Source organism: Diadema setosum, chromosome 17 (assembly GCF_964275005.1).
Source record: "Diadema setosum chromosome 17, eeDiaSeto1, whole genome shotgun sequence".
Taxonomy (NCBI): Eukaryota; Metazoa; Echinodermata; class Echinoidea; order Diadematoida; family Diadematidae; genus Diadema; species Diadema setosum.
This window is the reverse complement of record NC_092701.1, coordinates 18,217,550-18,234,118: the sequence shown is the minus strand read 5'-3', so window position 1 is coordinate 18,234,118 and position 16,569 is coordinate 18,217,550. Positions and strand designations below refer to the sequence as shown.

At 38.7% G+C, this 16,569-nt stretch overlaps 1 protein-coding gene across 1 annotated transcript; it reads left to right on the top strand.

Moving 5' to 3' along the window:
- The first annotated feature begins 1,087 nt into the window (after positions 1–1,087).
- Positions 1,088–15,840, top strand: LOC140240944 (succinyl-CoA:glutarate CoA-transferase-like). Its single transcript, XM_072320715.1, has 13 exons — positions 1,088–1,118; positions 2,296–2,347; positions 4,325–4,398; positions 5,028–5,113; positions 5,588–5,638; positions 7,565–7,685; positions 8,275–8,366; positions 8,915–9,058; positions 11,219–11,314; positions 12,182–12,253; positions 13,312–13,409; positions 14,417–14,583; positions 15,683–15,840. Exons 1-13 carry the CDS (start codon positions 1,088–1,090, stop codon positions 15,838–15,840), a joined length of 1,242 nt encoding a protein of 413 aa, XP_072176816.1.
- Positions 15,841–16,569: the final 729 nt, after the last annotated feature.

Genomic DNA, 16,569 nt, shown 5'->3' with positions numbered 1-16,569 from the left:
GATGATGATGAGCAGCAAAACCTGGGATCATGACAAATTTTGTGTCAAAAGATGGGTAATTGCTGATTCGCACATTTTCGCACAAGCATAATGCCTTGCCTAATGGCAAGATATCCTGTTCTCTGACCATTACCGTCCTTTTTTTTGCTCTGGAATAAGCTGCGGAAAAGTGGAATAATGAGATCACAAATGACGTACAATCATTCTGCCAAAATGTTAGCTTTCTTTAAAAAAAAAAAAAAAAAAAAAAATACCTGCTTTTCCAAAGCGAAATTGTTTGAGGCATTATATCCTAGCATACACCACTACTGCACATTCACTTTACTTGATTTTTGTGAGTTATTTTCTTCTGCACATACTTGTAGTTTTAGATTTCTCGAATCTCCAACTTGTTCTTCTCCCGGCTTGCTGGCGGTGACGATTATGGGATCAAAGCAGTAAAGCATGCTAAAAATGTCTCTATTGTGCTTTTGAGATATACAGGTGCATGAACTAACGATACGATGAATGTCCATTTTTATTAGTTCCATTGTTCCAGCAAGTCACTGGTTCCATCAACAATATTAATAATCTTTTCTTTTTTAATCTCCTAGGTTCTTTCTACTCTCGATTTAGATGGATGCTGTCCTCGCTTTATTTGCATATGAATATTTTACAAGGGCAGAGACCAGATGATATATCGAAAAAAGAGAAAAAAAAATAGTTTTCATAAACTCAGTCTCCTTTGACTTCGCATGGCGTTTCACAAGGCACGTGGTGTGATATCACACCACCTCAACGTATCCTGTTCGCTTCTTCTTTGCTTTTTGATTCAATAGCGGTGACGCTCTTGAGCTCAGCTATCAATGCTAGCGAGCCTGGATCGGAGCTCGGAGCGGATCTAACTAGCTTGGCCCTGGCGCATGGCGTTGACGAACTGCACCACTGCACTACTGCGTGCGTACCGCGTGTGCTTGCGCCTGCTGCACACTCGTCACTGCCAGCGACCCCATAACCCGTCAACCGAGTGTATATATGCAATGATTTGACTAGGCCTAAAAAGGTTCTGATTGAGCTGTTATACATGTGCAATTTCTGTTCGACAAACATGAAATTCATCATTCCAGTACGAAAATATGGTGAGTGTAGTTTAAGTGTCACTTCTGATCATTTGTTTGTCCTTACATCTTGTTCATAAATAAAAAAATCCGGTATGATGTTACAGACAATTAAGCATCCACCCATCCACCACGTACAAATACGTGTGATATGTAAAATTTTTAAAGGTTAGTCCCGTCTCAATTGGTTTGAACGTGCAGTGCAGTGTGAAAGACAAACACTAGCGGAACAGTCCATATTAATTTCAATTTTTACGTGTCACTTTTCAAGTGTTGAAATGCCGTTTACTGGTAGACACCTACTTGTTAATGTCCGTTGCTTATTATTGGATGAAAACAAACACTTGCCAATTAGTTGAAAACGGTATGATTTATAAATAGGCCTAGATCCTATTAAGATTATTACTATAGCCAGGTCTAAATACTATATTACTAGTCTAGTTAGGAGAAGTTTGTACAGGTACAGCTACAGTAGGTACTGACATTGTAAAGTTAAATTACACTACTCTAGATGTCTAGACACTCTAGATTTGTGTCAGATGTCCTACCTGCCTAGAACCTACCTACCTATCTACAGTCTACACTCATATTCAAACTTAACCCCGTCGCGGGGCGCTGTAACATTTGTCCGTATGGGGTCGCTGCTGCGGTTAAGTCAAACTGTCATACAGTGTAGCTAACATTAGCAATAGCATTGTGGAACTTGACATTCAGGTTCGTATACAATACAAACTTAAATTTACTTTCATTTTGTTCTTCTATAGAGTTCTAGGTAACCAAAGTCCAAACCAGTCTTGATTCTCCCAGATTTTCCTGAGCATTGATTAACATGTGTAGCAACATAACAAGATGTAGTACGATTTACATTTCACCTACATGACATTACATGACATTTATTAGGTAAGTAGGGCCTAGTAACATGCAATGAAGAAAGCGTAACATGCAAGAGAAGTTGAATACCTCATAAAACTTTCTGAACATTAGAATCTATGAAGTAGGGCACGTAAAAACTCAAATGACAGCTTTTGCCATTTGATATTTTAATAAATTTGAAAAAAAGAGAATATTTTGATCTTTTTTATATCAGACTGTTTACATGTATATCCACTGAAATAAAAGAGAGAAGATAGGGGGAAAAATGAATGTTCTGTACCATAAAGATAAATGGCATATAAACATTTTTTTTTTTCCCTGGCAGCATCAGTGGCAGTAAATCCACTGAGTGGGATCAGAGTTGTTGATATGACAAGGTGAGTGATCATCAAAAGGAAAATTCTGCAGTGACCATTGACATGAAATGGATGAGGATAGATTTGGAATGTCATTTCATATTCACTCATCATAATTGCTGATTTCTGTCTACAAACTGAGGAAAATCAAAAACCTAAGAATGAAAGCAAAGTTTGCCTTAAAAAAGTAAAGAATGAAAGAAAAATCTTTAACTTCAAAAAATTGTGCTCTTAGCTGAATAACAAAGCCACAGAACAAGTTAGGATCTGGATGGTGATTGTAATAAAACTGTTCTTCTCCTGAGTTGAAAGGACCAACATGACTGGCATTGCCAGCATCATTCTATCATTCATCATCATGCTGAATACCTGTATTTGTATCCAAATGAGTAATTGACAAGAAAGGGGAATACACTGTATGCATAAAGTATGTAGATCAATGATAACTTTCAATGATCAAAAATTGAACATGATAAAATGAAATTTTAGCCATGTCTGCATATGTTGGATTGTTCAGGATGCCAATTACCATCTGTATTAGCATTTTTTTGTCCCCGCCGAACGAGTTCGAGCAGGGGACTATGAAACGGGCTCTGTACGTGTGTGTGTCCGTCCGTGTGTCCGTCCGTGTGTGCGTCCGTGTGTGATCAAAATCTTCAATTTGCTACTTCTCTGTCATTTATGAGCCAATTTTGATTCTGTTTGCTTTATATGATAGCACTACATGGGAGCTTTGAAACTTCTACACAGAATTTCAATAGTGACCTTTGACCTTGACCTTTGACCTATATTGTACATTTTGCTACAAAATGCTACTCCTTCGCCATTTCTAACCCGATTTCGATTCCGTTTGCTTTATATGATGGCACTAGGTGAGGGCTTCAAAACTTCTACACAGAACTTTGACCTTTGACTTCTTTGACCTTTGACCTTGATTTTTGACCTGTATTGTACATTTTGCTACAAAATGCTACTCCTTCGCCATTTCTAACCTGATTTCGATTCCGTTTGCTTTATGTGATGGCACTAGGTGAGGGCTTCAAAACTTCTACACAGAATTTTGACCGTTGACTTCTTTGACCTTTGACCTTGATTTTTTGACCTATATTGTACATATTGCTACAAAATGCTACTCCTTCGTTATTTCTAACCCGATTTCGATTCCGTTTGCTTTATGTGATGGCACTAGGTGAGGGCTTCAACACTCTACACATAATTTTGACCTTAACTTCTTTGACCTTTGACCTTGATTTTTTGACCTGTATTGTACATTTTGCTCCAAAATGCTACTCCTTCGCCATTTCTAACCCAATTTCGATTCCGTTTGCTTTATGTGACGGCACTAGGTGAGGGCTTCAACACTTCTACACAGAATTTTGACCTTTGTCTTCTTTGACCTTTGACCTTGATTTTTTTGGCCTGTATTGTACACTTTGCTACAAATGCTACTCCTTCGCCATTTCTTACCCGATTTCAATTCTGTTTGATTTATGTGATGGCACTAGGTGAGGGCTTCAAAACTTCTACACAGAATTTTGACCTTTGACCTTTGACCTTAATTTTTGACCTACATTTTGTTGTACATTTTGCTACAAAATGCTACTCCTTCGCCATTTCTAACCTGATTTCGATTCCGTTTGCTTTATGTGATGGCACTAGGTGAGCGCTTCAAAACTTCTACACAGAATTTTGACCTTTGACTTCTTTGACCTTTGACCTTGATTTTTTACCTTTATTGTACATTTTGCTACAAAATGCTACTTCCGGCGGGGACATATATTACGCACTGCGTAATTTCTACTTTTCCTTGTTTTTTTTTCATTCTCAACCCTCAGGATCATTGCACTTCCCCAAAAGTATAAAATTCACAGGTGGGATTAACTTTCTTTGGTAACTTGTGCCTGTTTTCTCCATTTGTGAACTTATCAGGGAAGAAAGAATGTATGGTTTTCATTTGCCCCCAAACATTCAAAAGCTTTTCTCCATGTTTGCCCACAGGGTATTGGCTGGTCCATTCTGTTCAATGCTTCTTGGAGATCTTGGAGCAGAAGTTATTAAAATTGAGAGACCAGGTGAGAATTGAAAGACTCTTCCTGTTGTTTGATCTTTGTTTCAGTAAGTTTCAGTCTGTAACAAACTCAAAGCAATCAGTCTGAATGGACAAATTTGCATTGATGAATGATTTTTACCAGCAATGTGTGACCCTGTTTGGTACTAGAAATCAGGTAGAGTGTGAATAAAAGGAGACCAAATATGTAGTGAGTTTGAGAGAAAATTTAGAACCGCTTGAAAGAGGTCATCGTACCCAAAATCCAGTATGTGGAATTTATCAAAATATCAAAGGTGATTAGGTTTATTTTATTGCTGAAGTGGTCTAGCAGATAAAAGATTGAATGTATTCCAGAGATACAATGCTATGAGTTTCAGCTAAGGAGAATCTTGTCAAGGTGTTTGAAATACAATTATAGGTGTGAACAAAAACTATCAAACTTGAGGTAAGGAAAAGCAGAACAGAATATCTTTTGATCATGTCATAAGCAGAATGACCTGTAACAGAAAATATACGGAAACTGATTAGTGAATGTCATTGTCCAGCCAGTGTATCAACGTGACCCAGTGGTCAGATTTGCCTGTTCAAGTTTCCTCATGATGATAACATGTTCAAAACTGCCTCTAAATATTTAGTCTTTGGCCTATACAGGTGTAGGTGATGAAACAAGAGAGTGGGGCCCACCTTTCATTGCTGGGGAGAGTTGCTACTTTCTCTCAATCAACAGAAACAAAAAGGTAATATATCGATATGAATTTCAGTTCCTTTGACCAATCTTTGACATAGTAAAAGCACAATGAATTTGTACATAGTGTATATCTTTGTATTTTTTTTTTTACATGTAATAAAAGAGTTGATAATCAAATAACTGTACAGTCATTATGACAGAGCAGGCATGCAGGATAGACAAAGCAAGCTTTTATATGGTTAGTAGTATTCTTATAATTGTATAATGATATGTAAAATCTACATCAAGATGTTTGTAGTGGTATTTACTAAAGTTGAGAAAATTGCAGACACTTTTCTGATTACATCATTCTCTAATATTGTCTGCAGAATAAAGATGTTTAGATTCTATTCCATGCTTTCCTATGTACTTATATACTCTTTTATCAATGTGACTCTAATTTGTGAGTGATGGAACATTCTAGATTCATGAGGTTTCTTCTGTCAGTGATTTTGTCAGGATCGAGATTCTGGTTACATTTCAGAGTCTGGCTGTGAATCTGAAGCACCCAGAAGGAATTCGAGTTGTTCAAAAGGTAAGCTTTGCAGTGAATTTCCTTTAAATTAAAGTTTGCCACAATTCATTATGGTTTGTACATGGGGTATGGATTGATCACTGATGGTTGCTGTAAATAACATGCAGTATTTTCTATCAAGGTTTCATGTTCTATCTGTGTTTTTTAAGCTATATGAAGACAACAACATTTTTTCTTTGACTCCATTGTAGAAAGCCAAGCAATGCTATTGTTGCAGACAAGAGTTTCAAAGTTAATTTGGGATTTTCATGAACATGGTGTGAATGTCAGCCTTGGGTACAGATGATTTGAAATATAGTAATCTGGTGCAATACTTCTGTTAGGAATACTGCATATGCCATATATTTAGCAAGTATACTTTTTAACGAATTGAAACTTCCTGACAATTTTGTGAGTGGTTTTAAAAAAGTCCCAATTGTCAAATACAGTACTAAATGGAGAAGTGTATGCATGCATGTGACATTCATGTCGGGATCAGAGTTTATATTTTCGTGTGTTTTTAAATTCACGTGTACCACCCAATTCGCAAAAATAAAAACCTCACGAAATATTCGGCATTTTGCAGTAAATGTTGTTTTTGACTGCACAGAACTCTGACCCCACAGAGAACACAGTACATGAAATACCATATTTGGGAATACTACTCCCTTGTAAGAGAAATTATTTCAACTCTAACAGGGTGTTAAGGTGACTCAGTTGGTAGTGTGTTTGCGTAGCAGTCAAATAACTTGGGCTTTAATTCGACCTAGACCAGCAGAGCAATGCCATTTCTAATCATGTCAAAACCCCTCGAGAAAGAGACAGAATACCCTGTCCCTGGGATAAGACATGAAGAGGAAATTCCCTCTTTCCACAGAACCACGACTCACACAAGTTAAAGGTTCCACTTGACTTTCAATCAAGATTGGGGGGGGGGGGGGGGGTATTGATGTGGTTCCCCCCCCCCCCCACACACACACACACTGACTGACACACACAAGGAATTGGACAAATGATGTTGTCCTCTTTTGGCTCAGCCAGGTGACTTAAGCAATAGTTAGCAAATGGTGTCAACCTAGCACAAAACCATACAAAAAAGAGAAGAGAAAGGAGCCTCCACTTCTAGCATAAGGAAGGGAGGAAACACAGTGTGGACATTAGGAATTGCAGAATCATACAGTTTATGGGTTAGGAAAGGATGTTTACCCGTGAAGACTAGTCCTGAGTATACATGGGGAGGTGTCTTTGGGAAGTTTGTGTTATACAGTGGACTCCCGTTATAACGAAATGCTCGGTACCGGCAGTTTTCTTTCGTTATAGCGAAATTTCGTTATAACCGAACAAATACAATATATAACGAAAACAGGAACCACGTATATATATCATATTATGTTTGCTGAATACTCATCATACACTGCAAAGCTATGTGAAATGTGATGGGATAACTGTATTACAATAATAAATGCAAGTTCCCTCAGAAACTGTGTGTGACACAAGGAGCGAACACACAGTGGTGTGAAGCGTCCACCCATGCAGAGACGCAGCTATAAAATGCTTGTTCCGCTACGTATTTTCGAAAGCAATTCGCATTTCGTTATAACGGAGCACATTTCTCTTGTTTTTCTTTGTCTGTGGCGCTCGGAAAAGACTTCGTTATAACGGAAATTTCGCTATAACCGTGTTCGTTATAAGAGAATTTTGTACCATAGACTTTAATGGTGATAATTTTGGGACCAGAAGATTTACTTCGTTATAACGAAATTTCGTTATAACGAAATTTCGTTATAACCGTGTTCGTTGTAACAGGAGTGCACTGTATAGCAAAATCAGCTAGTCTTCAATGGGTTAATAAGAGATGAGCGTAGACCTAAAACATGTTGTGACACAAAATTGGTATAGAATTGCGTGGTGAGAGTTGCTCATTGTGTTGTGTTCTCCCTTTTTCAGCTTGTTGGTGTAAGTGATGTCTTACTGGAAAATTACATCCCAGGAAAGTTGCAGGAGCTTGGATTGGGCTACGATCAGCTGAAAACCGTCAACCCTGGCCTCATCTACTGCTCCATCACAGGTACAATGTACTTCAGTCACCCCTAAAGGAGGGGACTCATTAATACCCGAACTTTTATCAAACTTCAAATGATACATATATATGACAAGGAACGTTTTCAAAGCAAGTCTGAATTATGGTCCCTCAGTTTTTGAAATGATAAGAGGAAAAAATACCTGCATATTCTTAGTTTTTCCTTGATTGAAAGAATTTGGCTGTTACCTTGTGACATGAATGTAAACTTCCTCATGTTAATTAAAATATGAGTGGAATGAAATTTGATCAAATAGTTTGTCTGCATTAGCTGCCTGGAGTTGATTCCTATCAAGTGTCCCCAGTTGGTTCCAGTGTCAAAATGTCGTACAACTTACTGTATGAGAGCTTTTTAAATGAATTACTAGTAGAAATTGTATGGTATTTTGTAGCCCACCAGGATTTCTCTTATGATGTCAGAGAAACATCAGGTTTACATAAGACAGTTGATATATTGGTGTGGGAGGAGAGTGAATATAACTCTGATTTGCCTTGAGGTAATGTCAATATGTATGAGCACCGCTACTCTGCTCTGTTGAGAATCATACCAGTTTTATGGAATGTTCCCTCCCAACAGGTTATGGCCAGAGTGGACCGTATTCCAAGAGGGGTGGCTACGATCTGACAGCGTCGGGCATGGGGGGCTTAATGAACATCACAGGACCTCAGGTAAGATGGATTTTAGGTGTAGGGAAGCAGACCAAGTTTGTTGCATAAACAAGGCATAATGGACAAACAAATGTTGTGGTATAATGTAAAAGGTGATAATTGAGGATCAGGTAAAGTTTTGGTATGTTTGTAGTATATATTTTGATGTCTGTTGTCTTTTGTGACAGGCTGAAGCGTACCCCCTCCCCTCCCCCCCCCCCCCCCAAAAAAAAAAGAAAAGAAAAAAGAAGGAGTTAAAGTGTAGAGCTGTCCTATGAAGGCCTAGCAGTTAACTTCAGTTGTACAGTTTTAAATTTGTCATTTAGCTGTGAAGATAAGTGAATGGGACACTATTTACCCCAGAGTTTACCACCACTTAACTTTGTGTGTCTCTTTTAGCAAGTGTGTAGATTCCTACATTTACATTCAAGCATGCCAGTTAGTGCCTGTATTTGTGTGTGAGCGAGTTCCACTCATATCTCTGTGCCCTCATCTTGAGTGTTTGTGTTTGAGTTCTTGACGTCACAAGTCAACTTTGACCCTCAACCTTGTGTATACCAACAACACAGGAAGGTGACCCTTGCAAGGTGGGTGTGGCCATGACGGATCTCTCCACGGGGCTCTACGCCAAGGGGGCCATCTTGGCCGCACTCCTGCACCGGATGAAGACGGGCGAAGGTCAGGGAATAGACGCCAACCTGCTCTCCACACAGGTCAGTCTCTGTCCAGTTGTGGCAAACTGGACCCTCTCACCTGTTATAAGACTAAGCTATTGAATATTGAGTTATAAATCATACACTGGGTAGAACCTATTGAAATCATGTCGTCTTTAACCCATATAGGATGGGTTGATTTTGCTATAACACCCATTTCCCATAGACACCTGTCTGAGTATAATCGGGACTACTGTAAAAGTGGAAATTTTCGCGGTGTTGAAATTTTCGCGCATTTCGCGCAACCAGAAACTAGCGCGAAAATAAAAACACGCGAATATTTTTGCTTGCCATACGTTCCTGTGCGTGATGTCTTGATTCCGCGGAATTAAAAACACGCGAAACTCTTCTGACCCGGCCTGGCGCGAAAATATCCACTTTTACAGTACTCTTTAAAACAGGTTAAGTCACTAAACCCAAACTAAAGACCTGATAAGGGTAGTGAGCACTCAGACCATGCACAGAATCAACATTTTAATTCAAGATGATGAGTTAACCATGTCTGGCTAGTAAATTGCAATTTTTTAGTTGCAAAGATTACATTCATTTATCAATCTCTGACTCATTCCTTTAAGAGAGAAATTCCTACAGTAGTCACCATCACATAGGTGATCCTTTACTGATGTTTGACTTCTGGTAGGGAAAACACAATTCACTCGATGACAAATAAGATATTTTTCCTAATAACCCTCATTAGCATCCACTAGACTGATAGCAATGTTTATATGTGTATTATGACCACCTCATCTGCACTCTTCCACCTGATATGAAGCAAGTACTGTACAAGTGAAGTTATACTCTATATCTGTAGTCCTATTCAGAAGTCAAAATTTGCAGGGTGAAAATAATGACCTTGAATATTTAATCTTTGATTCATCCGTGATCGACACTTTTGTTAGTCCCAGTTTCATCCCTGACAGCAGTCATGTGTGTGGCCAATTATTGTCTCACTTGTACCAAAGTCCTTACTTTCTGATACATTTTACTGAGCAGTGTAAAGTTGCTATGTGGATAGGGGAGCCTGGTTATGTGAAACGATTAACCTTGTGTATTTTAATAGCGATGACAATGATGCTAGTAATCACTGCTCTCCGACCAGGTGTTCTTTTGCTCATGGTGTTTGACTGGAAAGCTTTTGATACATCTTTGTTTCTATGTCACTGTGTCATCACCCCTCTCTGCTGTCTGAACAATTTCAACTGTGATCATTTTTCATTAAATTTGTAACAAACTTTGTTATTTTCGATACACTTTGCCATGATTGTTGTAGGTACGATTGTTGTTGATTGTCCTGGTAATTTTAATGGGCATCCCAGCCATAGCTGGATGCTTGCATCTCACGTTTAAGAATTATACATGGTCAATTGTACATCATCACCTGCACAAGAACTACCACTTCACAGCTGTTTAAATTGTTCAAGAGACAAACCTTATTCAACATATTGCATTTTGCTCCATCAAAATAATGTTATCAATTCTGATAGGAATTATGGCTAATAACAATTTACCTATTTAAGTCTTATCTGCACACACCTCTTTTGTTCGCTAGTCTCATCCATTCACCTCTTCTCCTTCTTCTTCACTAGAGTCTCGTCTGCTCACCTCTTTTGTTCACCAAAGTCTCATCTGTACACCCCTTTTGTTCTCCATAGTCTCATCTGTACACCCCTTTTGTTCACCAAAGTCTCATCTGGGACCCATTTCATAAAAGATGTTAGGATGGCAACTCTTGCTGGAATGGCCAACTTCTCATAGCAACAGCCAATCAGGAAGCTGGATACTTGTCATTGCCATGCCAATTGCCATTCCAGCAAGAGTTGCTATCATATCAGCTGTTTTATGAAATGGGGCCCTGTACACCTCTTTTGTTCACCAAAGTCTCATCTGTACACCTCTTTTGTTCACCAAAGTGCCATCTGTACATCCCTTTTGTTCACCAAAGTCTCATCTGTACACCCCTTTTGTTCTCCATAGTCTCATCTGCACACCCCTTTTGTTCTCTAAAGTCTCATCTGTGCAACTCCTTAGTTTACCAGTCTCATCTGCATATACATGTACCTCCTTTGTTCACCAGAGCCTCGTCCATGCACCCCTTTTGTTCACCAAAGTCTCATCCGCACACCCCTTTTGTTCAGCCAAGATTTGTTGATCTCCAATCAGGTGTCCTTGCTCACTCATCTGGCTGCAAATTACTTGATGGCTGGAACAGAGGCTAAGAGATGGGGAACGCAGCACCAGAGCATTGTCCCTTACCAGGTATGCTGCGTCGATGCTTCATGAGCGTCATGACAGTGTCAGCTGTTAAATTGTAAAATGGGCTTGAGAATCTCTGCAGTCTGATTGGTCAGTTATCATGCATTGATTTTTACTGATCCACACTGAGCCATGCGTCCGGTAAAATCCAAATGAACGGCTCAAGCCTTGTTTAGTGTTGTAGATGTACCAGACACATGATGGGGAAAAGGGGTGAATTTCATGAATTTACGGGCCTATTTTATAAAACAAATGATGTATAGGCCTATTTTGTGGATAGGTGAGAATTGGATGCTCTCGTTTGATTTTAATAACGGTCTAAAACCCACTGGCTGCACTTATGATTGAGTGGACTTGACTTGCATCACATTATTTTTTTTTTTATATAGAGGATACCACTATCCACTTTTGGGGCTGAATTTTGCTATTCTTTGCAATGCACTAATAGGCTTTACAATGTAGCTGATCTGACAGCAATCTTAGGATATAACGAATTTAAATGCCTTAAAACTGATGCAGAAATTATGACACCCAGGGATGGCACACAAGTTTTAAAAAAGATACTGATACTAGATTGGCAGTAAGTTGTTTTGACATGAAATATTTCTGAAGATCCACAAGCAACCTCCTGATGTTGAATGAACTGATGTACATTATTAATATTCCAGTCGAAGTGTAACCTCCAAATACTTGTAAATCAGAAAATGGATCTGTTACTTTCAGTTTCAGTTTCAGATCCAGTTTCTGATTTATAAGAATTTGGAGGAAAAAACTTGAGGCCATGTGTAAGCGTAATGGGTGTAACTGAATGAGTGACCCAAATGACCCAAAAGATCATATTGCATATTGCATATTTACCTTCCCTGTTAGGCCTTCAAAACCAGTGATGGATACCTGATAATCGGGGCTGGCAACGATCAGCATTTCAAGACTCTCTGCAAGGTGAGGTTTTTCCTGCTTTTTTAATTACTCTCTGTATACAAAGTGATACCTAAACCAGGTGACAATAGCCACCCAACACTACACCCTGCCGTCAAACATACTGACTCAACTCACACCTCTTATAAACTACCTGAAGACTTCACCATTTCAATGATTCCTTCCCCCTATCTCTATGTTATGCTGTATGGAACTGTGTTGTAGAGTGTAATCATTTAATTTGTTGCTAATTATTTATATCATTTTTATAGTATGGTGATGGTGATAAGATATGGTATTTGTAGTACTTGTATCAGTAGAAGTAGTAGACGTAGTGTCCCTGTTGTCATTATCGATATGATGATACTCATCATAGTCACCATTGATAATCTTGATTTTCTCGTGTGAATGATGATAATCACTTCATGGAAGGCAGACAAAATTCTGCCAACATATTGGACAAATTGAAGGAATGAGGTTCAATCACCCATTTGAATATCCAAAGTTCAGCATAGGAAAATGCTAAATTCAGAGCGAAAATTTTATATTTTATCTCAGTAACTGTATAGGAGGTTGTGTCAGAGATTCATACATTGTCTCATCCAGTTTGGCAGACAAACATTATATAATGGGTCAGTTAAGTGGAAAACAGACATGGATAGTGGCATAAAGGGCATCTTCTGCAGGGCTCAACCTCGTGATGCTTAAAAAAAAAATTACTTTTTATTGGATGTGACTATGCTCAACAAGACTGAAAATTTCTGAAAAGCATGAAGCACTTTGATCAGGGGAGTGGTGAGCTAGGACGTAACAAATGACTGAACACAAAGGGGAAAAAAGGACATTACCTGATACGTCTGTCTTGAAGTTTTCATTGTCTAGAAGTAACAGAAAATGACATTTATGTATATTATGCATGTAGTAGCAATCATCACTTCTTGTTTGTTTTTATGTTCTCCCTCATCCTAACCATGTCTCATAACGCATATTTATGGATTCATGCAAGTAGGCATTGCGCAGAGGTTAACATCAGCATAATTATCTGCAATTTTCTGGACTCTTGCTTACACTCCAACCAACAGAGGATAGACCTTCTAGAGCTAGCAGATGACCCCAGCTTCCAGAGAAACGCAAAGCGAGTTGCTAACAGAGACAAGCTGCTGCCCATCTTGTCCAAGAGGTATGCAGTGTATTCCAAAATAGTTTTCAGAGTTACTGTATTGAGGAGTATTGTCAGTTGAGATTGAAAGGCTCTTGATAGTGAACTCAGTTTTTCAGTCGGATATTATTGGGTGTAAAGGTATGTGTAATGTGTGTATGTATGTATGTGTGTATGTGTGCACCTGTGTAATTTACAAATGACTTTGCCTCTGAAGAGAAAGTTTATTTTCTTGATAAAGAACCGACAAATCAGGGTCCTGTTTTTATGAAAGATGACAGCATAACAACTATTGCTTGAATAGCAACTTTTTGTAGCAACATCCAATCAGGAAAGGAAGCAGGATTCTTGTCATTACCATGACACTTGCCATTCCAGCAAGAGTTGCTATCGAAGCAATTCTTTTAATGAAATGTGGCCCAGATTCAAACAAATGACTGTGGAAAATTATCAAGAAAATTATTTTTGTGGCATTCTCCGGGAATAATTGAAACTGTGTGGTCAGATGATAGTGCAACTGATTTGTTTTGGTTTTTCCACATGAAGTGAGTATTTTCTCTCAAAATGTAACAAGCTCACCATTCTTTGATAAACAAAAACAACAAATGCAAAGGGACCGGAGCACAAGTGTTTCTGTGTAGTGATGTAGTAATTTATGAGAGTTTCAGTGATTTGAGACGGATATTCCAAGTTCTTGATGGCAATTGTGTGGAGAATGTTACCTTCACATACCGTGAGATGCAGTACTTGTAGACTTTGCAAGAATGTTTCCATGGTAACAGGGCACAGTCAGATGATTTACAGTTTATTGATGTCAAATCTCATCAGTGATCAAAGCACATTAATCAAAATACTGCAAGAGTGGATAATTGGTGAGGGCTAATGCCTATTCTAGAGAAGATTTGTTACAAGATAAACTGTAGAGAGAATGGCCTTTTTTCCCAGAGGGTTCTCTTGAAGCTTTACACCAGTCATAAATCTGTTGTCTGCATCATTTGTTTATATTTTTTTTTTGTCATAAATGAAAGGTTGTTGGAGCGTACTACTGGGGAGTGGTTAGAGGCCTTGGAGGGGTGTGGCTTCCCCTATGGACCAATCAACACCATGAGCCAGGTATTCAGCGACCCCCAAGTCCAACACAACAACATGATTCTTGAGATGGAGCACCCTACGGTGGGAAACATTAGAGTACCAGGTATGCTGAAGGCGTGAAATGAAGTCTCACTGTGAGAGAGATGACGGGAGAGAGGGGTGCAGGAGTTAGAATGGCCAGTGGTAGGAAATGATAGAGAATATGTGATGCTGCAACAGAGTCATTGGAGTCACAATATGTGAGAGGAGTTTGGATCAGGAACACTCTCTGGAGGAAAACACTTAATATGCATTGACACATAATTAAATGTAACAAGGACAGGGAATGTTAGCACTGAAGGACCCAGGGGTGAGATGTGTTCTCTAACAGGTGCTTTGGTGTCTCGTCAGTGGAGAAGATGTGGATATACCACCGTATTGGAACACTAGACTGGTAGCACTTAGCGTTTACAGGAATCTCGTTAAGCATGTAATTCCGAGACCAGACATAGGCTTACTCTAGTGGGAAACATTACCATAGCATGTGCGATTCCAGGGGATGTTTAATGGAATTTCATTCTGTGAAGGGTTGTTGAGACTAATAACCAGGCACATCCCATATTAATTGGAGACACCATGAAGAATAATGGAGTGCATTTGAACTTTGAGGTCATGAAAGTTGTCACACTTGAATAGTGTGTGGCGGAAAATGTTGTATTAACCATTAAACTATGCAGCATTGATATATCAAACATAATATTGGATGTGTGGCACCTCAATAGGGATTAAATGAGTTCTCCATATATCACAGATGTTTGCAAATTCTATCATTTCTTCCCAGTTCTTGTCATCAGCTCTAGTGTGCTGATATAGACTTACTAGAATCATTTGGTTCAGGTTTATGTACTGTGGCCTAGATATTCATAATGTTAACCCATGGAAGATGAGTCCCCAGTAGATTTGGGCAGGTGTATATGGGAAATGCATGTTGTAGCAAAATCAACCCATCTTCAACAGGTGCCATTTACTCTTCATCTTTATTTGATTGTCCAGTTGTTTGACACATGTTTAAAGTCTCCCAGAACATTATCATGTTGTAAACAGATAGTAATACAATGCGTACTGTATACTGAGAGAAATGTTCTTTTACATTGCAAATATCTTTATGACAATGAGTCCATATTTTTGATTGATGTGAAGGGTGTGTTTGATTCTTTGACCAGGTCACGCTGTGAGGTACAGCAACATAGAGCCAGAGGGGAGATTGGCTCCCCCAACATTGGGTCAGCACACGGCAGACATTCTCACCAGCCTGCTGGGGTACAGCCAGTCCGAGGTCAATGAACTACACAGAGAGAAGGCCATAGCACTCCCAGTCTGAGATGTACTATCACCAGAGGAAAAGTACCAAAGAAACTATCACCAAGGGAATAGCATAGGATTCCGTTCTGAAATATCCACAGGCTGCAATCAAATTGCCGTCGGGTGAGACAGACAAGTGAAATGTTGATGGCGGGCAAGTCTCTGCTCGGCAGAGTTTGGACCCACTGATATAATTTTACCATTCATGTTGCCTTTGGCCTAGTGGGTCAGTGTGAAATGTGATTCATCGTTACTCATCGTTATGACATCACTCATATGATGTCCTGAAGCAAGAGTACCGTTGCTCTGCTGAATTCAGAAGATCAGTGTATGTTTTGAAACGATCTAGAAGAATGGGGAATTATGCTTCCTTTTTTTGATGTTGAGGGTGTATAAGCTGTAATAAAATACACTGCCGTCCGGTTATAGCAAATACAGGTATAACAAAATGAAAATGCAGGTCCCAAATTATTTATATTTTTCATTCATTTATTTTTTCCATCTCCAACAGAGCTTGTAGATACAATAATTAACATGTATGTCAACATTACAAAATATGATAAATATGAAATATAAATATGATAAATGATACTTGAGGATATATATTATTATAATATCTTTATATACTTTCTTTCGTCGAATATCCCAATTTTTTTTTTTTTTTAATAACAAAAGAAAACTGCCAGTCATAAGAATTCTGTCACAATGGAAGTGGCCTGTAGTTGCTGAGGAAATATTTCCAAACAAG

Excerpts from the sequence above, each read along its gene's own strand:
- LOC140240944 (XM_072320715.1), top strand. The coding sequence starts at position 1,088 with ATGAAATTCATCATTCCAGTACGAAAATATG. Across the intron at positions 8,367-8,914 it reads TGAACATCACAGGACCTCAG|GAAGGTGACCCTTGCAAGGT; the intron begins GTAAGATGGATT and ends CCAACAACACAG. Across the intron at positions 12,254-13,311 it reads ATTTCAAGACTCTCTGCAAG|AGGATAGACCTTCTAGAGCT; the intron begins GTGAGGTTTTTC and ends TCCAACCAACAG.